At 48.6% G+C, this 24,769-nt stretch overlaps 14 protein-coding genes across 14 annotated transcripts; all 14 read right to left on the bottom strand.

The window, feature by feature from the left end:
• Positions 1-1,512: 1,512 nt before the first annotated feature.
• Positions 1,513-2,796, bottom strand: TEOVI_000789700 (CAAX prenyl protease 1, putative; the record flags this gene model as incomplete). Its single annotated transcript, XM_067220073.1, has 1 exon — positions 1,513-2,796. One exon carries the CDS (start codon positions 2,794-2,796, stop codon positions 1,513-1,515), a length of 1,284 nt encoding a protein of 427 aa, XP_067076174.1.
• Positions 2,797-3,905: 1,109 nt separating this feature from the next.
• TEOVI_000789600 (Ankyrin repeats (3 copies), putative) lies at positions 3,906-4,943 on the bottom strand (the record flags this gene model as incomplete). The annotated part of the gene is made up of 1 exon (XM_067220072.1): positions 3,906-4,943. One exon carries the CDS (start codon positions 4,941-4,943, stop codon positions 3,906-3,908), a length of 1,038 nt encoding a protein of 345 aa, XP_067076173.1.
• A 454-nt stretch (positions 4,944-5,397) lies between these two features.
• TEOVI_000789500 (isopentenyl-diphosphate delta-isomerase (type II)) lies at positions 5,398-6,468 on the bottom strand (the record flags this gene model as incomplete). The annotated part of the gene is made up of 1 exon (XM_067220071.1): positions 5,398-6,468. The coding sequence occupies one exon, from the start codon at positions 6,466-6,468 to the stop codon at positions 5,398-5,400; it is 1,071 nt and encodes a 356-aa protein (XP_067076172.1).
• Positions 6,469-6,785: 317 nt separating this feature from the next.
• On the bottom strand, positions 6,786-8,543 carry TEOVI_000789400 (SAC3/GANP/Nin1/mts3/eIF-3 p25 family, putative; the record flags this gene model as incomplete). The annotated part of the gene is made up of 1 exon (XM_067220070.1): positions 6,786-8,543. One exon carries the CDS (start codon positions 8,541-8,543, stop codon positions 6,786-6,788), a length of 1,758 nt encoding a protein of 585 aa, XP_067076171.1.
• A 264-nt stretch (positions 8,544-8,807) lies between these two features.
• TEOVI_000789300 (ribosome-interacting GTPase 2, putative) lies at positions 8,808-9,932 on the bottom strand (the record flags this gene model as incomplete). Its single annotated transcript, XM_067220069.1, has 1 exon — positions 8,808-9,932. One exon carries the CDS (start codon positions 9,930-9,932, stop codon positions 8,808-8,810), a length of 1,125 nt encoding a protein of 374 aa, XP_067076170.1.
• Positions 9,933-10,626: 694 nt separating this feature from the next.
• On the bottom strand, positions 10,627-11,844 carry TEOVI_000789200 (uncharacterized protein; the record flags this gene model as incomplete). Its single annotated transcript, XM_067220068.1, has 1 exon — positions 10,627-11,844. The coding sequence occupies one exon, from the start codon at positions 11,842-11,844 to the stop codon at positions 10,627-10,629; it is 1,218 nt and encodes a 405-aa protein (XP_067076169.1).
• Positions 11,845-12,178: 334 nt separating this feature from the next.
• On the bottom strand, positions 12,179-12,751 carry TEOVI_000789100 (Lsm12 protein, putative; the record flags this gene model as incomplete). The annotated part of the gene is made up of 1 exon (XM_067220067.1): positions 12,179-12,751. One exon carries the CDS (start codon positions 12,749-12,751, stop codon positions 12,179-12,181), a length of 573 nt encoding a protein of 190 aa, XP_067076168.1.
• Positions 12,752-13,306: 555 nt separating this feature from the next.
• TEOVI_000789000 (uncharacterized protein) lies at positions 13,307-14,068 on the bottom strand (the record flags this gene model as incomplete). The annotated part of the gene is made up of 1 exon (XM_067220066.1): positions 13,307-14,068. One exon carries the CDS (start codon positions 14,066-14,068, stop codon positions 13,307-13,309), a length of 762 nt encoding a protein of 253 aa, XP_067076167.1.
• A 371-nt stretch (positions 14,069-14,439) lies between these two features.
• Positions 14,440-15,528, bottom strand: TEOVI_000788900 (WD domain, G-beta repeat, putative; the record flags this gene model as incomplete). The annotated part of the gene is made up of 1 exon (XM_067220065.1): positions 14,440-15,528. The coding sequence occupies one exon, from the start codon at positions 15,526-15,528 to the stop codon at positions 14,440-14,442; it is 1,089 nt and encodes a 362-aa protein (XP_067076166.1).
• A 646-nt stretch (positions 15,529-16,174) lies between these two features.
• On the bottom strand, positions 16,175-16,429 carry TEOVI_000788800 (uncharacterized protein; the record flags this gene model as incomplete). The annotated part of the gene is made up of 1 exon (XM_067220064.1): positions 16,175-16,429. One exon carries the CDS (start codon positions 16,427-16,429, stop codon positions 16,175-16,177), a length of 255 nt encoding a protein of 84 aa, XP_067076165.1.
• Positions 16,430-17,582: 1,153 nt separating this feature from the next.
• Positions 17,583-18,317, bottom strand: TEOVI_000788700 (tRNA (guanine-N(7)-)-methyltransferase, putative; the record flags this gene model as incomplete). The annotated part of the gene is made up of 1 exon (XM_067220063.1): positions 17,583-18,317. The coding sequence occupies one exon, from the start codon at positions 18,315-18,317 to the stop codon at positions 17,583-17,585; it is 735 nt and encodes a 244-aa protein (XP_067076164.1).
• A 561-nt stretch (positions 18,318-18,878) lies between these two features.
• Positions 18,879-20,024, bottom strand: TEOVI_000788600 (uncharacterized protein; the record flags this gene model as incomplete). Its single annotated transcript, XM_067220062.1, has 1 exon — positions 18,879-20,024. One exon carries the CDS (start codon positions 20,022-20,024, stop codon positions 18,879-18,881), a length of 1,146 nt encoding a protein of 381 aa, XP_067076163.1.
• A 294-nt stretch (positions 20,025-20,318) lies between these two features.
• TEOVI_000788500 (GTP-binding protein, putative) lies at positions 20,319-21,674 on the bottom strand (the record flags this gene model as incomplete). Its single annotated transcript, XM_067220061.1, has 1 exon — positions 20,319-21,674. One exon carries the CDS (start codon positions 21,672-21,674, stop codon positions 20,319-20,321), a length of 1,356 nt encoding a protein of 451 aa, XP_067076162.1.
• A 986-nt stretch (positions 21,675-22,660) lies between these two features.
• Positions 22,661-24,520, bottom strand: TEOVI_000788400 (uncharacterized protein; the record flags this gene model as incomplete). Its single annotated transcript, XM_067220060.1, has 1 exon — positions 22,661-24,520. The coding sequence occupies one exon, from the start codon at positions 24,518-24,520 to the stop codon at positions 22,661-22,663; it is 1,860 nt and encodes a 619-aa protein (XP_067076161.1).
• Positions 24,521-24,769: the final 249 nt, after the last annotated feature.

The raw sequence follows: 24,769 nt of genomic DNA, 5'->3' as shown, positions 1-24,769 counted from the left end.
AAAAAAAAAGGGGGAAAAAAGACATGCGTAGCGCACAGTGTGTGTGAACACAGCGTTGAGTTCCAAAAGTTCCGCTTCACCACCTCATTGCGTTTTCTTTTCTCCCCCTTTCCTCAAACCCTCCAGATGCACGAAGATATCGGAATGAAAAGTAAGAGAGGGTAGAGACGTCCGATATGTGGCCCTGCAAACGCTAAATGCGACACGGCCCACAAAATGTGATAATATTCAGTTTTGTCACAATATACTGAGATCTCTCATACATTGGTCCTTTACCGCTCGAACCAATGGTGTGTGCCTTCATTTCCACTTTAGGCTTCACTGCCGTTATTCCGGTGATGATCAGAAGTTTGTATGACTCCAGCACTGCGGATAATTCGCATTAGATATTTTACAGTAATTAGTGAGGCATTGATGACCATGTTGCCTTTAAGAACTGTACAGCATATTAGCAACAATGACCTTATTCGAAAGATGGAGGGTATACCGCCCGTTCCTCTTCCCCTTCTCCATCCTTGTTGTGGGCAGAAAATAGCTTTGTGACCTGCTTCCAACAAGACCTTTCATCTCCTACTGACTGATAAGGTGTTAACCGTAATGCACCGCTGCCAATATCAAAAATAAAATTAAAAAAAACCGCCATAGCCCTGTTCAATCCACCTTTGCGCTATGGAAGGAAATTTGTCATCATCGTGCACGTTAAAACTTTTCCTCCCGATCCATAGCACCTGCATTTGCGAAGCCAGTACCATTGGGAATTTAAAATAGTTTCATCACCCCTCCCCGCCTCGGTAAAACACCCAAACGGACCACGCATTGGCGCGTGAGGCGGACTCCAACAAGTCACAGACGTACACGCACATACATACATGAGAGTAAATGAGGCGCAAACCTACTTCTGTCTATCTTCACTTCCTTGGTTTTTAGCTTCAATAACCATGCGTGCTCCAGTCAATCGATGCAGCAGTGACATTTTCTTGAATCAGCCTCGTATCACTGAATTGTGCAGCAAATGTACGCGCGAAACGCTGGGGATACCTCCGCATAAAGACATAATCGTCTCGTCCATGGGATCGCTGCGTGAGACTTTTTCGTGCGTGGGCAAGAGCTCTGCGGCAGAGCAAAGGCACGGAGGTGCAAATGCGATGTTTAACTGCTTTCATATTTATCAATGTCCTTCACATCTAAGCCATATCACCAAACTTTATCCTAACTGCTAAATGTATACGTGTGAACTCAAATAAACGATGATGTGGGAACAAAACGGCAAATCTCCATTGGACCGTATTACATCAGGAGAAAGTTACCAAGTGAGTGTCGTAGAGCATTTCGAAACACTATTAGTGCTATTATTACAAAAACCTCACGTATTGTGTTGATGACGTGGTCATAATGACCAGTATTCTTGTTCCCCTTTCCCCCCTCCCCAATCCACCACACCGCTTTCTTTCTTTTCTTTACGTAGGGGTGAATCGCAACAGCCAAGTCCCGGTGAAACACCGATCGAGCTATTCATTTCCGTTTCTTATTTTCCTCCTTAATGGCATCGAGCCGTTGGGCGAGTGGTGGATGAGAGTAGTGCAGCGCAGCGAAGAGCGGATCGGGTGTAAGCAAGTTCTTATTCTCCTTGTGTATAACCATCAGTCCTCTTATAAGCGGTTCACCATACCCAGAACTAACGGCGTACCGATCCGCCTGGAACTCAAATTGACGAGTCACGAGTGACACAAGATAACCCAGGAGTGTGTTAATGGGCTCCAAAAACACTTGGCTGAACAGCTCGAAACCAATGAGCGGATTGGCATCGCTGAACCCAAACTGCTTGTACAAGTCAGTGTTGAAAATTACGGCCTTTGCGCCGTATGATATACACCACGTTTGAGCAACCATAAAACCGAACAAGAATTTGTCGTGGGAGTTCTTCCAGTGGCCGAGCTCGTGGCAAAGAACGGCAAGCAGCGCGTCGTGATCACCCTTCGTCTGCTCAACGATCGTATCATACAAAACAATGTGCTTCGACCAAAAACCATAGAAGTACGCGTTGCTGTGACCCGAGCGCCGCGAACCATCAACTTCGTATAGTTTCTTCAAAGGAAACTTGTGCTTTTCAGCGAGTGCATATATCTTCTTCCCCAACTCACCGTCCTTCGGTATCGGCGTGTACGTGTTGAATAGGGGCTGGATGAAAGTGGGGTAAACGAAGGTGAAAATGGTGATCAGGCCCGTCGCACCGAGGAAAAAGTAAAATGGGAAATCCTCGCCGAACAGTTCCACCACCTTGAGGATGAGCCCACTGGTCAGAACGTGCAACAGAGTCAGGCGAAGCAGAAAATACTTGGCAACGTCCAGAAAGAATTCCTTGCGCGTCATTTTGTTGAACCCATGTTTCTCCTCGATCACAAATGTTGAGTAGTATTCAAAAGGAAGGCTTATGAGTGTCGTTAGCACATCCGTTGCGACGGCGTAAACGTAGCAATGTGAAAAGGAGCCCGTAGCCCCTGGTAATAGTTGGCCAAGGGATCCGTACAACTTGGCGGGCAGTTTTGCCAGCAGGGAGACGTTGCTTATGACAATGTCCTTTACGTGCAACAAGATTGAAAAGCTGAGTTTCTCCCTTTCGTACTCCTGAGTGGTACGGAACTCCTTCTCTTCCACGACGCCGACAAGGTGTTCAGGCATCTTTGCATTCGCGTATGCTTTACGCTGCCGGCGTTGAAGGTAAAGGTCCCACAGCGCCAGCGCATTGAGGCCGATCAGCGCCGTACCGTAAAATGTCATCCCACCCCACGCAACCATCTTTTATTATCTTTTATTTTTTCGTTCACAGCCTTTAACTTTCCGCCAGTTTCTTCCCTCTTTGTTCCACTGCAAGTCGGAAACCCTTTGTCAAAGTCTGATAGTTTGGGAAGAAAGGGTAATAATGACATAAAAGCAAAGGTGAGGAAATCAGAAAAATGACCAATCAGTCGCATCACTGGAAACGGTGTCGATGGCTATGGAGAGGGAGAGTTTGTATTTGTGTGGAAATGTGCCAATTATGAGTAGAAGCTACAATGGGTGCGTTTCAGCATTTCCTGCACGGAATAACTCACTGGATTTGTCGACATAAGCCCACATACCGAGAAATCGGAAGTGAATTATGGATCCGACACGCCACGCATCAAAGACTTTCCTTAAAGAGTAACATAGTTATGGCAACGCCAGGGCACGAAAACGGTGCCGTCACGAAGTGGGAGCATCAAATGTTACTAACCACCCGCCACGACACCGTTAACAACCCTGTCGGCGCGCCGTGTGTTTATGTGTGCGTGCGTGCGTGCAAGAACAAAAAGGATGGAAGGTTTCCGCCATGCAGACCCCTTCCCTCCTCCAACCAACAGCGGGGCCACTGACGGAAAAACCGCTACAAGGGAATATTGATATTTGGTGTTACCACATGCGTTAGCACCCTCCCACCGCATGTATTACACAATCCCCTTACCGCGCATGCCGCCGCCGCCTCTCATGTATGTTGTTTCACTTCCCCATAGCCACCGCTACATATGTGTACTTGTATACATATTCGTTAACAAACATTCTCGTCTTGGGATAGCACCACGACAAAAAAAGGGAAGAACAATGGCACATATACCTTCGTTGGCGAGCCCGCATCTATGTGCAAGACATGCGGGGGTGTGAGAACGGTGACAGATACAATCACTGCAATGTGAAACCTTGATAGGTACAATAATTCTGTACATCCTTCGCCGAAGCTTCGTCAAAAACCCCCCCCCCCCGCCACGAGAATGGCCCGACTATAACAACGTGGGCACACCTCGCAGACGCTTAGGGAGGAGGCGTTAAAACACAATCACTTCTAACTCTCACGTTCATAGTTTACTTCTGTACAAAAACTACCTAATCATTTACATTTCCTGCCGCATTTTTTTTGTCAACCGCGCAACCTCAGGTGATGTGTCGGGATGGTTGTCAACACGGTACCCTTCGAATCTCAGGTGAAGGTCAGCACCGTGCTTGATCAGTGCGCGTGCAAGTGAGACGTCCTCAATTGCCATGAAGAGCGGTGGTCGTCCGTCGCTCTCACGGGGTTGGTTCGGGTCGGCGCCGCACTCGAGCAAAGATATTGCGGCTTTGGGCTTCTCAACGGAGCAAGCGTATTGAAGGGGTGTCATTCCGGGGACAATCGCCCTTGCAATGTCATATTCGCCACTAACTATGAGGTGCTTGATGGTATCCACGTCCTCGTTCAGAAGTGCCTCTTTCATCTTCTGCGCCGCCAGTGCCAGTGGGGCCTCATCGATGGCTCTGTTCAACTCCACAGAACGGTGGAACCACTTACCTGAAAGGGCTTCGTCTTCGTCCAGGTCAGTCTCACTGTCGCTATCGCGACCCTCCGCGCGCCGCCGTTGACGCTTTGCCTCTTGAGCCTCACGGAACCTCGCCTCGCTCGGGAGACGGAGGGACCACTTACCCGACCCATCGGCACGGCGCACGGCTATGCTGTTCTTTAGGATCAGAGGGGGGAATGGGATATCAACATTTTGATCAATGTCGAATGCCTTTTCAACGCAGAAGATCAATCTGAAGAACTCCCTTCTTGGATACTTTTTTGGTTCCGGTTTAAGGCAGAAGACCATGAGCGCTATATCGCGGAAGGCCTGCTGTCCAACCCCCCCGCAGTTCATGATGAGCACCCAGTCGCCGTTGTTGGAGCCTATTTCGATGTAGCCCAACGTGTGTTCAACGTCTTGCGTCGTTGCGAAGTCAAAGTACCAAACAGCGCTATCCGTTTCCCTGGCAATTTTGCACAGAGACAGATACGGATCCCCATCTTCCCCGAAGAGGATAACGGGTGTGCGGCAGTCGGCGTTCTTCATTCCTCTTTGCACATGCTCGAGTGGGACGAAATCGGGAGGAATCTCCACCACACCACCTTGTGCCATTGTAAAATCCCAAACGTTCTCTTCTTTTTCTTCCTGCTTTGGAATACCTTTTTAGTTCTGAAGAGCTTTAAACAACAACAACAACAACAAAATAAAAAATATATGCGCTAAAAGGATCGGTTTTGTAGAAGGAATTCACGGAAGGGATGCGGATACACTCAGCGACGGAAAGGAAAGAGTAGCAGTTGAAATGATTGAACATGTGAGGGAAAACTGGGCAATTTCACGTAAGAATACACCTCAACTGCAACCCTAATAAATCCCAGAAGCAACTTCCCGCTCGTAAACACACATATTTGAAACCGACATACAATGGTCCAGTGTTGGGTGGGTAGCGCGTTCCTCTGAGACGCGTGAAACAAACATTAAAATTGTTCACCTGAGGGCCCAGATTTCTCGTCACATGTATCCCTCTTCCGCCATTCACACCCTTTGGTACACAGACACATTCGTACTAGAGTGGTGCGCGCAAGCGGAGTGACTTCCTTCGGAGACTTGCTATGTCCTTCACGCCGCAAGCAAACATGGCGACGACGAGTTCCCTTCTGAGGCGCTGGATCACCTTGCGCACCGCTTCAGGACCCTCCAATGCAGCTTTGAGAAACGGAAGGGCGGCCGTCGCGCACTCCGCTCCCATCATAAGTGACTTTGCGATGTCGAGACCGGTGCGAATGCCCCCGCCTGCGATAAGATGGAGTCCGCCCTTCTTTGCGAGGGGCGCGCACTCCGTCAAGCATTGGTCCGTAGTCACGCCTACATCACGGAATATGAAGCCGAGGTTTTCCTCCTCCACTGTGTAGGGGTGCCGCCTTCCTTCAATCCATGCCCAAGAGGTACCACCACAACCCGAAACGTCAATATACTTCACACCGGCACGCTGAAGGGCGACAACGCTTTCATAGTCGATTCCGTGCCCAACTCCCTTAACGATCACCGGTACTTTAACTTGGGGAAGGAGGGCCTTTAGCTTTTCCAGAAGATTCTCAAAATTAGTATCCCCCTCGGGTTGACATGCCTCCTGTGTGTGATTAAGGTGAATGAAGAGTCCATCCGCCTTTACGCATTCGATAAGCCTGTTGACATCAGCGGCACCGAAGCCGTAGTTTAACTGCACGAGTCCAATGTTCGCGAACATTTGAACGGAGGGGCAGAACTGCTTGACGTCAAATGTGTGAACCGCCGCGGGGTATCGATTAACAACGCGCATGCTTCCAACTCCAAAAGGAATGCCCTCTGCTTCACAAGCTTGCGCCAAACTCATATTTATAGTCCGACCGTGCGACTCACCACCAGTCATAGAGGAAATAATGAAGGGAAAGGAGAGACTCCGCCCCATGAAGGAGCAGCGTGTGTCGATGTTTGCCATGTTGATCTCAGGAAGTGCGGTGTATGGTACAACATACTTGTCCCATATCGAGCGCCCATTCTTGTAGGGTTCGACATTCCTCTTGAGGCAGATATTTATATGGTCCTTTTTGCGGTCCATAACTGCAGCTTCCTTGTCTGCATTCCTTGACTCGGACATCTTTGCTTCACCTGTTTCTTTCTTTTAAACTTGTGCTGCCAAATAGGTGAAGAAAGAGTAATTGCGACGGCAGCGGCTACCCCGAATGTGCACACACGCGCATTTTTTTTTTTTACACAGTCCCACCAATGTGACGTGTGACAAGCAAAAGGTGAAGTAAAATTCGTAGTGGGCCCAAATTTTCAAACGCCAACACTACATGAATGAATGCCCGTGGGTTATAATCGAAAAGTCATAGTGATACTCCTCTCTGTTTGATGATCCCACTGTTTTCTTGCCTTCCCCATCCCCACTAGCTTAAATTTTGGAGCACCAAACTAGGCGTCGCGGCGCGTTCCAAGGTATTTTATGTATTCATTAACGCATTCACACAAGGTCTCCGCAACGACGATCTCAGTTAGCCCATCGTCCTGCTGCTGGCTGTGATCATCAGACTTTTTTACACGCTTCGTTTCTTTGTCAAACGACCAGTTCGCCGGCACTGGGTACTTTATCATTTCAAAGAAGCGCTTGAACTCCCCCTTCGCCTTTTCGCCAGTGCCGTCTAGCCAAAATTCACAATCACCCGTCGGCGTCTTCACATTTACCGGGGGGAAACCGAGGCATGAAGCAATAAAGCGCAGTGACACATTCCCCCGAATACCGCTAAGCAGCTCTCTCAGCCACCGGAGACGGCATTTTGGAAGAAAAATCTTTACCAACGAATGCATTCCGTGTGGAAAATGGGGAAGAGTGCGCGCTATCGTGAAACAGTCTCCTTCTTCGCATGCCCCACAGAGCTTCAGAGTGTTGCGAACATCCTTCTTCCTAACCCGCGGCCCCGAGCTCTTTTGCGCCTGCTCACGCCTCGATAAGGTTGTGGTGGTGTAGTGGATTAACTCCGTGGCTAGAGCATCAAACTGACCACCGAGTGCGAGGTAAGCAAGTCGATAGCAAAAGAACTCGGATACAGAGTCACCCACACAATCTGGGGCGTCTTCGTACATCTTTTTTAACGAAGCTTGACACTGGTTAAACTCCCCAATGTCACCCAGCTCCAATGAAATGAGGGCATGCTTTTCGTACACCTCGATGGCGAACTCGTCCACAATGTTTTGCACGCAAAGATCTTGCCGCATTCCCTTTAGTTGGTCACTCAGATAACGGTAAGCCTTGAGGGGATCCGGGTACTTTTCCTTGTCGTTTGCTTTCGCTTTTATGAACCTAAATGCATCCACGAGCACTTCCCGTGGGCGGATATCATCAGCCGCGGGTTCGTACCTCGAGTAAAGTCTTTCAAGTTCCTGTGACTTCCCAACAAACTGCCGCTTCGGCTGTGTTACTTCATCAAGTACAATCATTTCTTGTAAGAATCGGTTAGTGCTCGCCCTCGCTTCCGCCGTTGGCCCCTCGTCAGACTCCGCTTTGTGTGCGCCGTTTTCTGAACGACGCACCTTCGCATTTGGGGGACAGTCTAAGTGATCTCTTGTGGTTTTTCCACCCAAGACACTGTCCCTGGCCGTTTCCATCGGTTTAGAGACGGGACCCCCGTAGGATGCTAAGGATGATTGAGTGTGTGGTTGCTGAAGCTGCTTGCGGCATAGAGCCTGAAGTTCCTGAATAATTTTAATTACCTCCAGAGGGGTCACCGCCTCGTAGGTGCGCGTACCGGCCATGACATCCATATCAAGTCTTTCAAACGCTTGATTAAGTAAAGGATGGAGTGGCTGAGGGATCCGTCGCATACACTCTCCGTACAACTCGGTGCGATGATGAGAAGTCACTGCTCTCACTGACAGTCTTGGTGGTTCATTACCGCCACCACGAAGCATCGTCGGCCTCCTGTCTTCAGCGTCAGGCGGCATGACTAGCGATACAGTGGCCCAGTCGACTGCAGAGACACCGCCGTGAATGCGCATCACGTCTTCAACAAGGGCAATCACCCAACGCTCGTAACGCTGCCGCTGTGCTTCGTCACCCTTCGTTTTGGCAACGTGCGCGGCATTTCGAACCCATTCGTTGAACGAATCTGTCACTGAGACACCGCGTGATGTAAAAAAAAAAGTAGAGAGGCAACTACCGTCCTTCGTCTTCATTTTCCATATGCTGACTACCTGCTTCTTCCTTCTCCCCAACCTTTCCTTTGTATCTTATGCAATAAAATACTTATCATAACAAGGAAGGAAGGAAAAGGGCAAAAACAGAACAACACTTGTTAGAAATTGCGTGTTGCAGCAACAGCACAGCACATTACAGCAACAGGCCGCAAAAGAACAATGGACAAGTTTTGCGCTTGACAATTGTAGCACCGCCTCCTGCGGGATGCAAGTTAAATCGTGACCTGGCAAATGAGCTCGAGTTTATTCGTTAGACGTTTTAACCATTATTTGAAGAACGTCCTCGTCTGCCAGTTGATGTTGTATTCCCACACGCTGCGGTTGGTGCTTTGAGCTAGTACCCCAGACAAGGGCGTACTTAAACCGTGAGACAATGTCCTTATGAATTCGCCTGCATATATGACCTACGGTTGCGTCCCTTTTGACCACGAACGGTTTTGTAAAGTCGGGGTGGCGACCGTGCTTCTTCGTGTAAATACGGATGATGTTAAGATGCTCCCAAATTTCGTCAATGACCTCGTCTACATTTAAGTCCCAGTGAAGTGAAAGTACCACTGAGTGGGGCAGTCGACTAAGCCGGTCCATCTCCTCCATTGTAATGGTATCTATTTTATTGTATATGTAGAGACAGGGCATGTACTTTCTGTTTCCCTCAATAACATCAATGAACTGGTCAATTGTTATATCTTCCCGTATAATGACGTCCGCGTTGTGAATACCATAATCCTTCAGAATGTCCTTCGCTAATCCTTCAGACATACCTTTCGTTAGTTTGACGGTTGATGTAAAGCCAATTGCATTCATGCTGCATGAGGGTTTCTTCTTGAACGTCACGTCCGGGAAACTTTGATTAAGACGGATACCAACCGTCTCCAACTCCGCTTCAATTTTTCCCCGCTGTGCCTCCGCCCTAGCGGCATCTAACATTAAGATGATCATATCGGCAGTTCGAGCCGTTGCAATGACTTGTCTCCCACGACCCTTACCCTCCGCAGCCCCCTCAATGATACCGGGTAAGTCCAAAATCTGTATTTCGGTTCCCCTGTGCATTAGTTTCCCTGGAATACATGTGAGTGTCGTAAATTCATAACCCGCCGCCGTACTTTCTGTTGTTGTAACGCGTGAGAGAAAAGACGACTTGCCAACGGATGGAAAACCCACGAGAGCACACCGAACGTCGCCGCTCCGCCGAACTTCAAAACCATCACCACCACGTGCCCCTGCGGCCCTTGTGGCGTTTTCCATCATTTCCGTTTTTATCCTCGCCAGTTGGCCCTTCAAACGACCAATGTGGTATTCTGTCTTCTTGTTCTTTTGTGTGCGGGCAATCTCCTCTTCGATCGCCTTCCGGCGTTCAAGTAAGCCCATCGCTGCTGTTGCGCCCACTTTTCGAGTCTGTTACCAAAACCGTAAAGGTATATGTAAAAATGCGAAAGGGTAAAACATAAATTGGTGTATGGCAGTAGATGGGGAAAGTAGAGCAAGAGACATGTCGAACGAGTAGTAAGTCATTTGGTCGTTCCAAAAAAAAAAAAAAACAAAACAAACGAGCCTCACATGCATGCGAGCAGTAAATGCACATATATATATATATATATGCATGTATATATATAGCGGTTTTACGCCGCGCTCCTAAAACCCTGAATTATGGATTTACGGCGGGGGAACACGGTAAAAAATGGGTCAAGTACATCCTTCAGGATTAAGGGCACGCAACTCATGCACAACACGCTCTAAAAAGATGCAAGGAATACGCACAAGTATAGATGGAGAGACGGGTTTATCGACGAATACGGGCCGAAGGGCACAGTCAGACAGTCACGCAAATGACCTCGTAACGCAGCGTGTCGCCCCGCGCATCTTTCGGATTTTTCCAGTTTGGAGATGGGTGTTGCTCCAGAGGCCACGTTCCACTGCCGGCTCCTTCTCCTCTCCTTCTTGCACCACTGCACGAATTTAAATTTTTTATTTACCACATATAAAACTGCTGAACCCATTTTTCTTCTCGCCCTTTCCGACTACCCATGGAGCCCTAACGCCATTCCCTGCAACTGCAGTTATGTCAAGCCTTCACTCCGTCTTTTCCGGCCCCTGCCAACCCAATGGAGGCCGCTTCCACCCTCGACGAAGTAAACCCCATGAAGCAGGGCCTTGGGGTAAACTTATGCTTGGTGGCTGCTCTAGCTATTACCTCATTCTCTAGGACTGCGGGCAGCCACTTATTGTCGATGATTCCTCGCAGTTCCTCCGCGGACGTGGCGGTCATCCGTTCCCGCCTCACTGGTGACCACGTCATGTACGGCGTATGCCTCACATTAGCGCCCATGGCACGATGGTCTTCTAAAAGCGCAAACAATATCAAAGCAAAGTGAGCCAACCCCTCTTCCTTTGGTAAGATGCCACGTGTCGCCGTAGCGCAGGGTCTTTTCACGCCGAGGGCAAGACTCGTAATGGAAGCCTTGTTGCCGGCCCACGGTTGCGTGCCATGGGAATCACAGAGGCAAAGTGTCCACGCCTCAACATAGGGACTGTCGTCCCTGTTGCGTGTATCGTGCGGAAGCGAGAAAATGGACACCGTATAATCGCCTGATGCGATAACATAACCACAAACAGGGTTAGATTCGTTCGTCCTACGGCTTCGTTTCAGGTACGGTCGGCACAACTGATCTACCAGACTTTTCGCCCTCTCGTACTGATTGTAGAAGAGGACTTCAAACTCATCACTATTAACGCGGCTCGGGAAGAATTCGTGAAGCCGTAGACAGGCGTTCAAGTCACTAATAGTTGGTCGGGCTTTTTGCTGCGGCCATGCGGGGGCGGAGAGTTGGTGTAACCATGCAGATATGTATAACAGATAGTTAACTGTTGAGACATCCGAGCAGTCTTGCATCATAACAGCAAACCCTAGGGAGGAAAGCGTAACTGCTGCCACAGTTGAGAAGGTTTGACAACAGTCACCTGTTAGCGGTGGTAGGAGATGTCTCGCTTTCCCCTCGAGGGCATCAAACTGTGAATAAGTGCCCCTAACGCAGAAAATAACGCCTGGAACGTAGAAGTCATACACGTTTCCTCTACGAACAGAAATCTCGTCAAGACTAATATCGGTTAGATGTCCCTCCTTGCGCTTGCGGCGCTCCTCTTCGCGAAGTGCTCTGCGGCTCTTGCCATTTTTCTGCTCCCCGTTAACTTGGCAGTCGGCCGGAACGTTACTCGTCACCGGTTTTTTCCTATCCCCCACTCTAAAAGATTGGACGGACACGTCGGAGCCGTCTTCACTCATGTCATCCCTTTTTTATCGTGTGTGTTTTGGGTGTTGGTAGAGGCATTTTATAGTAAACCGGAAGTGAAAACATATGGAGAAGCAAAGGAGGCGAAAACAAAACAAAAACAAGGTGAAGGTGGCAATTCCTCTCTCCTTTTTACCAACTGTGCACAATGGACGTGTGCAGGAACAAACCGGGAAATGACACCAGCAACAGATATGAGAAAGAACTCAGTCAAGCTCACACGTTGCGGTCCATGAGCGAGGCAATCGTGATAATGATAATGTGGGAGGGGGACATTCATAGTCTATTCTTCCTTGCTCATTTCCTTTTCTTGGTATTCTTTCAGTATCACTTCTTGGAAAGAGTCTTTTGAACTCGCTCCATCAAACTCCTGCTGATATCCCCAGCACCTTCGGCAATTACAACAGCCGGGCTCGTCCAGTCCGGCTTCCCCTTCACAACCACGTCCTGGTTGAAACGAATTACACCAGCATCTTTGTCCCAGTGAATGTCTGGGTAAATACGTTCCAACTTGATTAAAGTGTCCAGTGCAGCGATCGGTGTTTTTTGGTCATCGGTCTGTAGAAGTTGATTACGTTTGTCTTTGGCGTTCCGCAGCTGTGAGCTCGCGTGTTTGAAGAGGGATCGATCACGTGCTGCCTGCATGGATGGCAGTCGCGCTTTCGCCTCCAACTGTGGTGGAAGCTTTTCCTCGTTGTCGCGAAGGGCAGTCACTTCCTTAATAAAGGGAGTTCGGATGATCTTAACATTTGGATTGCTGCCGGAGAATCCTTGAAAAAGAACAAGAAGCCCCTCGGATGAATTATACGTGTAGACCGTACCATTCACGGTGGTATCATCAGCCAACGTCACGGAAACGCCCAAACCAATCAGCTGGGAGTCGTTGTTGCAGACAGGCATGAAACCGTCGGAAACACTACGGATTAATTTACGGGAGGGTTTCTCTTCTCTTGTTAACTTGGTTGTTTATTACAAGCTTGAACTACTTCAGCTACCAAAAGTAACGGGAATACGCCAAGTACCAGTAGTAAAAAAGTTACAGACAACACCAACAAAAAAAATAATTGCGAAAGGATTTTAATGCGAACTTCAACATTCAATCCCTTGGAAGAGAAGTGAGCGGCATACAATACTGTCGAACAAGGGATCCCGAAAAGAAGTCTGTTAAAAGGAGGAGAAAAAATCGTGGATGGAACCAACAACAAAAAAGCTTGCATTGTCGCACACGTGCCACACCAACTGTACGAGCCGCACATCCATGCCGCAAAAACGGAACAGCCCAACCACATTGATTTGGTTGCTGTTTCATTTTTCGCCTTTCCTTTATTTCTTCTTTCATCTTCCTTCAAATATTGTTAACGTGCTTCGACCCTTAACTTGTGTGTAAAATGTAAAGATACTCCCAGTTCCTTTCTTCATTGGGGTTCCCCTCCTTTTCATCCAACCCCATTAGTATTAAGCATGAAAAATGTAGTGCATACCTCTCTTAGCATACACAAACACGCTTTTTGTTTTAGCATAGTTGAGGATTTCTCTGCTTGGGACTGCTGTAGTGCCAATGAAGAGGTGGGAACGCTTCGATAAGAGCTGTGCGTACAGTTGCTTCAGCTGACGGTGCCGGTCCCCTTCTGGTGGTTCTTTTGACCACTCCTTGAGGAACTGGCATGCCCCCGCGAGGTTATTTATTTGCGCTGGTGAGAGCGTGTTGTGACAACTTACCAGGCCGGAGTCGTTGGGTGCGCTTAAGATTCCATCAAACCATATCGTTGTCGGAATTTTGTCAGGGCTCTTCGCGTTGAATTGATTACGCACCTCTAGATCCGCGGCCCGGAAGACAAATTTATAGTCTATGGGATCCACTCGGTGATCCATTGTGAAGGGGGAGCCTGCGCTGCAGCAAATAGCCCTCATTGTGTTATAGCTGGCGTTACTTTTCGCACGCCGTGGCAAAAGCTGATACAGGTTATCATCCTTGTGAATGCTTACCAGTTCAGCCCAATCGTCAATGAGCAGCGGCTGACCTACGGGGTGTTGAGGAGGGATGGCCCCGTATTGCCGCATTACGGTCTGCTGCTCAGGTGTTATGGCTTCAAAGACAAGAGATTTCGCCTCGTAAGCATCAAACACGCGGTTGTGGAGCTTCTGTTGCGTCACATTCCCCGACATGTCCCTCAGCCGAACCACTAAAGTTTGAAGAGTAGTGTTGAGTAGCGACATTTGATGTATTGTTAACGCATGCAGGTGCACTCAACTTACGAACTAAAACTACTGTGATGGTGGCACACAATGTCGGGATAAAAAAGAGTGTTTGGTCATAATGATAATAGCACTCACGCGCAGTTATACGGCAAACCGTTATTCCTCCTTCACTGTTATTACTTAATTATTTTTCACTTTTGCAAGATGGTCGGGAAGGGCAAGATGAAAAGTGGGAGGAATAGGTTGTGGAACGGCACCTCAATGCCGTCCTCCTTTCGAGCTACGGAGGTAAAGCAACAACAACAACAACGAAAACCACCTCCCCTCTCATTTTTATTTGTGGTTCAAGTTCACAACTGAAGATACCACCACCCCAATGATTTCGCAATTTACACGTGTAGTAGCTGCGCCTCATTCCCAGTTGTGATTGCTATCCACTGCTCGTGTTGGGAGGACCACGAGATGTTGTTGATTGGATTCTCCACTTTACAGCTCATGATGCATTTCGCCTCCACGTTTGGTAGCTCGTTAAGGTCCCAAATGTTCGCTGTGCCATCCTCCCCTGCGCTGCAGAGATTTATCATGGAGTTTGGCGCCCAACAAACGCTGTTAATGGGTTGTGGGTTTGCACTCTTTAACGATGCTACCGCTACCGCTGGGAAGCGTATATCTATAACGATCACCTCCGTTCCTTCAACCCCAAATGTTGAAATGTATGTCCGATCAGAATTGTCCCAAGCCACTCGCAGAAGCGGGAAGAGGGAACTTGACTCATAAAGAATGGTACAATGCTCAATTTCACGCAGGTCAAAAACTCGGACAGATCCGTCTGCGCCGCAGCTAGCAAATGTATGGGTTCCCTTTGCGAAGGCAATGTCATACACATCTTTATCGTGTGCAATGAGCCGCGTGTTTTTTCCAGTTTCCAGGTCCCATATGGTCACTGTTGTGTCTACGCTGCAACACCCTACGACATTCGGGTCATCGGTATTCCAGTCACATGAAGTAACAGGAAAGCAGAGATCATTCGGTTGTTTACCATATTCGAACGCCATCTTGAACGAAACGTGTGAGTCGATATGATCCATTTTTGATGGAACGCGGCGCGGATCATCGACCTCTCGGTGTCGCTCATCGCTGCGTTCATTGCTTTCTGGAGGCCCCTCCTTCACTTCCCAGAGTCGCATATAATCTGCCGTCGTGATGATCAGATCTGATCCTGCCTTGGGAGGGGCAAACATAACCTTCGTTGGTGGGTAGCTGTGACTCCACGTTGCTCTGCAAACTAACTCCCCCTCATCATTCTTTTGCACAATATCCACATAGTTCTTAAATTCCTGTATGTACGATGAAACAGCAAAGCGGAATGGTGCATTTTCTCTCGTGCTCCATGACACGCCGTTTGCCAACCATCCCGTATTGTACGAAAGGATGCTTGGTCGCTGTTGTTGTTGTTGTTGCGGAATCTGGCTTCCCATCCTCAAATTGATGGATCCCTACCCCACAACAACCGAATAAATACACAAAAACCTAAACCCAGAAAAAAAAATTAATTAAAAAAAGGAAATGACGCCAAACCTTGTGCTTACATGTGTTTACAGGTGATTTGGAGATAAGGAAACAAGGGAGGCAGAAGAAAACGTTTATCGTGCAGGAAATATTAGATGGGTGAATTGTCAATCAGAAGCTTCGGGTGGTGATGAAAAATACCAAAAACTTACAGAGGGCGCAATCTAAAGAAGTGCTAAACATCAGGACTGAATGCTGTTTTGCAGCACTGCAGTAACAATAATGGTAGAAAGGCCAATTGATGTGGTCGAAAACAGGAAAGGAAAGAAAATAAACAAAAAGGGTTCCCCGACTGTCACTTCACAAAAAAAAAAGTACCCTCTTTTTCTCTATTCCCTTACTGCAACACGCACCTACATGATTTTTTTTTCTTGCAACAAAAAAAAGCAGAAAGAAAGAGGGTACATTTTCCTCACTTACCCACAGAATAGAGTTCCCGTTCCTTTCTTATGGATACGGCGTGCAGACCCGGCTCCCCGTCTCACTCCCTAATCCCACCATATCCCTTTTTTTTTCATCTTCATTTCCGCTTTTCTTTTCTTTTTTTCCCCCTCTTTAGTGCTCTTCATTCAGCCGTTTCTTGAGGGCTGCCACTTCCGCCTTGAGGCACGCGTTCTCCTGCTGGAGCGCTTCGTAATCCGCAGTGGAGGCGCCACCGAGCACTTTCTTAATGAAATCAACCGGATCATCAGGCTTTTCGGGTTCCTCATAGAGGTTAACGAGCACACGCGTGAGAGTGTCAATCACCTGCTTTCCCTCAAGGTACTTGCGGAACTCTTCCTTTTTCGCTTCGCTGGATTGGTATGACATCCTTGTTTTGCTGGCCTGGCTGCACAAAGTAACGTAGCTTCACTTTATTCTATTTTCAATATCGCAAGAAGCCGTGTATGTATGTATGTATGTATGTGTGTGTGTGTGTGTGTGTGTGTGGAAATAACGGGAAATTAAAAAACAAGAAAAAGGAGTTGCAGAGGATAATAGAAATTCGATAACAGTAACAAGCACAAACAGATGTATAGGGAACCACTTCATATAGTAGGAAAGATAGAGTTAAGGGAATGGGGAGGAAGGGAGAAGTAGGAGTGGGAACAGAATAATAAGGGGACACTCCCAACGACAGAGCCTTCGCATTACCCAACATTCACAACATCGTCGCCCTCCTTCCTCCAAGCAGAGACGGTGCTGCAGCACATACAGAAGGAAACGGTAGTCCGCATTCCCTCCACCTCAGCATCACTGCATCGTTGCAGCTACAAATGCGTGCATTTCCATACCATAACATATATGTCAACAGAACAAGGCGCTGTCGTCGCGAGAGATATATTCGCCCCTTTCGGCTCCACAGCAGCCTTTTGGGGACAGTCACAGAGTAAACGCAACACGTGAAGGGAAAGTACTGAATTACCTTTCTACTCCCCTCCTCAAAACTCGCGATCCTCTCATCCTCTCCCGGATAAAATGAATGCGCACTCCCAGTCATGCAAGGGATAATGTGCCCCCTCTCTCTCCCTTTTCCCTTCTCCCTAGATTATTTGTCCCCACATACTGCACCCACTTGATCACCAACAATGCTAGTCTTCCTTTCGGCCAATTGCCTTCACGGCTGCTAGCATTTGCTTGTTTCCTCCCGCGTGCCTCTTCGGCTGCGCTTTGCACATGCACATAAAAACGATGACCACAGCGATAATGTGCGCTAAAGCGACAAGAGCAACGAAGTACCACGTCGCGTCCCACTCCGCGTGCATTGATTAACGGTACTCCTTAACAAAAGAGGAATTGGGCAGTTGGATGCATAAGGTCACGAAAAGTGTCACAGGGGGGTGGCAAAACAGTGAGAATGCGCATGCACGCACAAAGCAAACTTAACCAAGTTAGCGTGAGGAAACGACGCTCGCATCATCCAACGCTCCACAACATCAACGGACGCATCGGTAACCCAACATTACAAAATCGACGCGAACAGTTATGGCACCCGCACGTGCACCGCATAATGTTTCTGGAGACCCTTCCTTGTTGTTCTTTGGGCGTCTTCACTGCTGTTCGCAGCGTAGTCCAACATCTTTCGGACCATTTCATTTCCCGCCAGCTCTTCTTGGCTCAGCTGCCGAAACAGTGGGCAGCCGTCAAGGCATGTGACCATCCATTGCTCCAACTCCTCAACATCTGACACTGTAAAGAGAAAACCGCCAACTTTCAGCCAATAGGCATATTCTTGCACAAGCCCAGGGGAAATAATGCGCCGGCGGACGTTCTTCCGTTTCCAGTGTGGGTCCGGGTAGCAGAAGAAAAGGGCCTGAAGTTGCCCCTTGTTGAAGCAGTTCGATCCAAACTTCATAACATTGAGTTGTTCAAACCACACATTACGGTAGTGGTGCGAAGTGCCATCGGTTGCCGCCCCCTCGCGCAGTTTCATTACTTTATTCTGCGCAAACTCCACAACCTTTGGACGTATCTCAAGCCCCAACATACACACGTCAGGGAAATCCGGTGCGAGTGAAAAGAGCATTCCACCAAAGGCACAACCGACATCAACGAGAGTAATCACCGGGTTGTCCATTCCCGGGAAAAGCGTGGTGCATTGTTCCTGAAGTTCTGCTGGGCAATCCGGATGGTTATCACTATTTTCTGCGAGTGGGTTACGATGAGGTCGCGTGCGTATCGGTAGTCGCGTCCACTTCGGTTGTGTTGTGGAAGTCATTACAACCCTCAAGTCAGGAAGGGGGAGGGTTAACAACTACACCTCGGATGGGTGGGTGAACTGTATGGAGGTAAAATATAATGCAAAGAAGGGGAATGAAGCATTTTTTTTTAAGTGGTATGAACAGACGGGAGAGGCTCTTTCTGATGCAGTTTCACAATGGAACAGGGTCGGCAGAAGCAGCAAACATTCGTGCGTACACGCACGCACACCCACAGAATGCTCTATATATGGTGTTGGTGAGACAAATCAGGTGAGCAACAGGTTGAAAAAGGAACAATAAGGTGGTAGAAGCAAAACAAGCCACCTCCACACAACACAGCAAGAGGGCTGACACAAAATATGAGGGGTTGACACAGCAATGAAAACACTATACGCAGTCTTGAACGTATCAGCATATAGATAAACAAACATGTTCCAAAAGTCTCCGAGTGCCCGGCACATTAGGAATCTGTGGGTTGGTCCCGCAATGTGAACAGGTGCCCGTGGGGATGGTACCTCTACAACTCGGAGGCCAAGCACGCGACAAAAAGAAAACAACAAAAAAACTGATGCCTTTAATTACTCGATTTTATCTCGGGAGTGTTTCCTACCTTTAATCCGCTTCCGCATCACTGCATTTTCTGCAACTAGTATTTCCAATTCAACCGTTAAGCGCTCAATGAGTGTATTGTACTCTTCCTTCTCCTCTCTAGATGAGTTCCTCAAATACGCCAGCTCCGCGTGCAGCTCCTCCCGTTCCCTTCTACTTTGCTTCTCTACTGCCATGCATTTTTCCTCAGCGGCCGCTAGCTTCTTGACAAGTGATTCTGTTGTTATATCACCACACTCACCTTCTCCCTTTTGTGTGGTGATGCTAACTGCGGGGAGGGAGCTACGGCTTATGTCTAAAATATGAGGACCTAAAGATGCCAACCCCGCCGGTGGTTGTGTTTGACTGGGCGACTGCGGCCTGCTGGTGTTGTCCTCTTTCTCCGCTATGAGTCCCTGCGGTTGTCTCGGTTCCTCCGTCTCCGCCGTATGTTGTGATGGCACCTGTTTCAGGTTTTTCTCTTCGTCCCCCTCGTTTCCGCATGCACTTAACTGTTTTGTTAAGTTGAGTATACTTTGGTGCAGGTCGTCCACATTCTCCGAGGATGCATCTGGGAGTGCTGGCGACGTTCGCTCCCCTCTCGCAATCGCGTTGTTAACGTGAAACGCGACTTCGCCGATTTTAGCGGCAAGGTTAACTTTCTCCCTCAGAAGTCCATTAACTAAAGCACAAGCTTCGTCTACGGAAAGCAGAAAGGCATTTTTCTCTTCGGCCATTTTGGCTTCACTGTAAAGTGCACCGTTACGAGTTTTCCTTTTGGCAGAGCTGCGAGAACCTGATGACTCTCCCCGCTCCCTAACAGCCGAAGCAACTTCTCTGAGGGATATGTTACGGCACATGTCGATCGCTGGTGCCCGCTTCATGGCTGAGCCCAAAGTCGTGAACGCGGATGCAATGACTTGCCTTTCCAGAAGTGAAGTATATTTCACCATTTCCATCAGTGCAGAAGATATGTCGGCTATGCGCTTGTCGCGGTCCAAAAGTTCTGATTTTAGTCGTTTCTCTGTCATTTCACATTGGTTCTCTAGGAAAATGCATTCATCTATAACTTCCGAAAGGTTCTCTTTGACCTTTCGCAGCTCTTCTAAAAGTTTGGTAGTGTCAACCTCACACATGCCGCAGGAAACCACTCTCTTTTTCTCTATAATTGGATTTACTGTATTCTGGGGCGCGCTTAATAATTTGTTTTCCCTAAAGCCTGAACCGAAGAACAAACAGAAGGATGTAAAAGAAGCTACGGAAATACACATTTCCCCCCTTAGTTATGTTGGTGCGCAGAAAGGTGTAGGAGAAAGTATATTTTAGCGGTGAGGATCACCACGTCTGTGCGCTAGTTTGGTTGGCGCTGCGTAGGGGGCGATAATTTAGTCAGAGCCATTGGAGGGACCACAGTAAGGGGAAAGTTGGCTTCACCGCCCTGGAATAATGCGTATGCTTCGCCTGAAGCTTTCGTCGTGCGCACTCACACGGCTAATCGGCCCTTTCTTACGGCTGATGACCGTGCTGTCCCCACACGGTTTCCTGTTTGAAGGCGTGTTCTCCACAGGTTCACCCTGCAACTCCTCCATAACTTCCCGCATTTCCTCCGAGTAGCGAGCCACTACGTCAGAGCTCTTTACGTCATGGGTCCACACGACTTCGTTTTCCTCATTGCTAGCTTCTGTCCCACTTCCTGCACCTCCGCCAATCCTTTGATACTCCTTCCCACTTACCGCCTGCCGCACTTTGTTGGGTAGCTTATCCAACGTGATGCGACCCAAGTTTCCTAACTGGAAATCGTGTATGAGGAACTTTTGCGCGCGCGAAGGGTCTAAGTTCCCCAAATCAGTTTGACCGCTCGTTCCACTTCTTTCACAGATCATGGAAATGCAGTCGTCAAAGCTAATGGGAGCTCGCGGCAGGTGCAGACATTCTGCCATATGCTCCCCCACCCCAGCCGCACTAAGGACATCGTAGATGTATCGAGCTACAAGGGAGCGTGGTAGCGTGATATCGTTGGTGGGGATAATTCCGCATGCGGCCAGTTTCAAACCTGCCTCTTTCGCAAAGCATCCAGGGAGTGTGAGACCTGGAGAGTCATAGAGAACAATGTTTGGATCTTTACAAACAGGGACGAGTTTCACGCCACGAGTTGTCCCTGGGGCAATACTCACAGCCTCCGGCGTACGTGGCCGCCTGAAATCCTCACGGTGAAACTGATACTCGTGTGCCAACCTAAGGGAATTAATTAGTGTGGATTTCCCAACATTGGGCATTCCAACTACGAGGCCCACGTTAGCCGTTGTTTTGAATCGCTGCGCTGGGAGAATATGTGTCACGAAGCGTTGCACGGCCTCAACGGTGTCTCGCCAGCTTCGCTTTGCGCTAGTGAAGAGGGCGAAATTCCCTGTTCGCTCGTAGTACTGCTGAATGACCCGGTTACAGTCTTCGTTGGACATTTCAGCCTTGTTAAAAACAATCAGCCGCGGGCGATCAATGATAATCTTTTGAAGATTCGGGTTTCCCGTCGTAAATGGAAGCCTCGCGTCTCGTATCTCCAACACAAAGTCGGCGTCCTTCACCTTCTCTGCGAGGGTCCGCGAGGCCAGCTGCATATGCCCAAGGTACCACGCAGCTCCCTTTTCGTTAATGTCCACAAACGCTTCGCGGGACATGCCCTTCCTACTGGAATGGTCCATAGATTCCTTATAAGATGCCAGCACCCGCTTCACATTTCGCATAAACACCGGGTCATGAACATTTCGGCAAGTGAGTCCACGGCGCATTCCTTTCCACTGCACTTCAAACCATTGTGAGTTCCGCACAAACAAAGTGTGCAAACGGATATTTATGCGCGCAGTAAAATAGTAACAAGCCGCGATGAAAGGGAATGTAATGTGAAGTATCAAGGCCTCAACCACAAAGCAGAAATCAAAAAATGACAACCTGAGAGATAGCGAGTTAATGCAGGTCTCTAGGGTCACAGAGGCTGAACCCAACAGCTGCCTTCGGCAGAAAATCAACACGATAATTAGAAGATTAATACCAACAAAAAAGAGACCACCTCTCCAGCTCGCCTCAGGGTATCAAAAGCGACAACCGCTGCACACACACACACACGGCACAGGTGTGTGAATGACCAGCTTCGCTTATACTAGTCATAAATGACTAGAAGCCAGTGGTTTCCGTTTCCATAAACCCCGGGTCTTCCCTCTTCCCCTGCTCAATGTATATCTATATTTCATTCTTCGGTACACCATAATCAAAAACATGTAATTTCACCCTTCCCCTCCCTGTCATCAGTATCGTTAGAGCTGCCGCACCCCTCCGCAAAAGAGTTTATGCAAATTACATGTACACCTTTTCCCCCTTAAGTACCGATTTTTCACAAGGGACGTTACTCTTTGAGAATTTCACCTGCGATACACCTGTATAGACGCGCCCACATCATACTTCTCGCGCACGCACTTAACTTTGTTTGGTTATGCTCAACAGGCTAGGGGGGAACTACAAACAGGTACACGTCAAAACAACCTTCCTTGCAGTCTGAGTTTTGATAGAGAAATGCCACAGAGGAAAAGGGAAGGGGGGGGAGGGCACTGAAGTTGTTATCATCAATTAGAGCAAAAATCTGTGAACGTAACACAGAGTCGCGGTCAAACAAACAAAAATGATGGTTCGTTCCCCCCTCATTAATGAGAGAAAACGGGAAAAGTCGCTTTTGTATTCCCCTGTGAAGTTGTCGTATCTTAGAGTGCATTCCTACGCCGTTTCACAACACACCCAAGAAAGACAAGGATAAGGATGTGGTTAACATGGTTATTGTGTTTCCCAGAAAGCGATAGCCGTAGCCGGCACAACGCCGCCTCCCGCAGCTGGGTGTGGCAGCAGGCCTGTAGAGTTGCACGAGGAAGGACCTCCAGCACCTTCTCTGGAAAATGTAAGCGATAAAATCGAGAGCCGTAGTAGCGGCGAAGGCACCTGTCAGCGCCTCAAACCTGAAGTGCCGCCACTCGTCCGTGTCGAGCAGATCAGCTCGGCGGCGGAGCACAGATGAGGAGGTAGGAATAATGGCAGCACCCATCGTTTCGTACCACGTTATCCACGCCGCCTGAAAGGGCAATAAAGCCCCCAGCGGTAGCAGGGCAAAACTGCCCCTCATCAACTTACGAAGGGACAACGGCCCCGGAAGTACAGGACCAAAGTGGTGAGCAATTACGGAGTTCAGTAAGGGGGTTGTGGTGATGTGGGCCACAGCATTTGCTAACAGCCACACAATACAGACATAATAGTAGGGATGCCGAGTGTCGAACAAGTGGGTGTGAACAAGTGGTGGCCCAAGTGGCCCCGTATCCGACTGTCGATACAGTAGGCTCTTCAGTGCAATAGAAGTTGTTATTACCTGTGTCAAGACGCAAAGCATGTCCCGTGCAAAGAAACCCGCTGATAAAGACCATACCGACCCGCGACGCAGAACCACACCTAGCTGGTACTCTATCCACCTCAATCGCAGTGGTGCAATCACGAGTCCGCATAAGGCAAACAGAGCCCCTACGGATGCGATGTTAAGCCCGAGGTCACTGTTGACCACTTTGTTCGTATTGGATTGAATTAGCCACATGTACATGGAATCCACATCAGGGTTATGGGGGTCACCATTGGCGCTCGTGCTGCGGTACACATCAAAACACCCTTCCACTGTTGGTGTTTTTTTTCGGGTTGCCCTCTTAATTGGAGTCTCGGGTGCATCATTGCCTTTTAAGGTGAAAACATCACCGAACGCTGTACGAGCGTCTTTGAAGTTAAACCGAGTGTTGTCCAGGAAGTCGAAGGAGCGAAATGATGACGCGGGAGGGAACAGGTCCACTACCCCACATCTTTGCCACAATTGGATGATCAGCTCCGTGCAAACCACCTCCTCCTCGGCGTTGACACCATCCACGGTAAAGTGACTGCCACCATAATCCACTGAGGGAAAACTCTCACCATCGACTCGGTCCAGGTGAGCGAAGTACGTTTCTATCAAGAACTGTGCAGCATCGTGGTAGACCACTTTTATTCTTAATAGTGCCTCTTTATCGCTCTCGGAAAGCTTACCGGCTAACAGTTTATCAATGTCGCTTGTCTCCCCTTTGAGAAGGTTCAACTTATGAGCTGCTTTGATGCGGTCCATTTTGTCCGGTGGACTTAACACCATGGGAGGAAACATCAGAAGGTCCCTTTTGTAGGGTCGACTGTGAAAATCCCGCAGATGGCTCTGCACGTACTCTTCAAATTTATGCATGTCACTCCCCATGCTTAGTGGGCGCACGGCTATATGCTTGGACGACGACCTTGCGACACGGTTCTCCAGGGGACGGAGGGAAAAACCACTGAGATTTGCCTCAGCGACATACGTCCCAGAAGGCGAAGAGGGGTCCTTTGGGTTGATAATACCCCTCTCCCTCCCTCGTTCCACTTCCCCGTCATTCAACTTTACAACCATTGCGACGTGGTCATATCTGCTCTCAGTTTTCGAAAGAAGGCAAATCGCAATGCCTAGAGGATGCCGCATCTCCCAGCAGTTGCGGTCCATCAGTAACACATCCCCAGTATGGAGGCTCATAGGGCTCTTCTCCGAGTCCTTTGCCATGGTGAAGCTTACGAGACCTTGCCGTCGATGTTCGCTCCCTCCTGGAGAACAGAGAGAACTTTAGGGCACGAAAGAGCAAAACGGAGAGGTTGGTGCGTTAGTCAGAAAAGAAAAAACAAAGAGGTTTCCTACACTTTCCATTTGCATCGACGTGTTTGCAGGGGGTGGCAGGGTGTTGACTAACATCAGGACGGTAATGAACAGGAATAGGAGCAAGAGAGGGCTCACGCTGTCTGTAAACAAACACTC

The sequence above is a fragment of the Trypanosoma equiperdum genome (genome assembly GCF_001457755.1).
Source record: "Trypanosoma equiperdum strain OVI genome assembly, contig: ctg_1048, whole genome shotgun sequence".
NCBI classification, from domain to species: domain Eukaryota; phylum Euglenozoa; class Kinetoplastea; order Trypanosomatida; family Trypanosomatidae; genus Trypanosoma; species Trypanosoma equiperdum.
The sequence above is the reverse complement of the archived record's forward strand: the minus strand, read 5'-3'. Positions and strand labels throughout refer to the sequence as shown.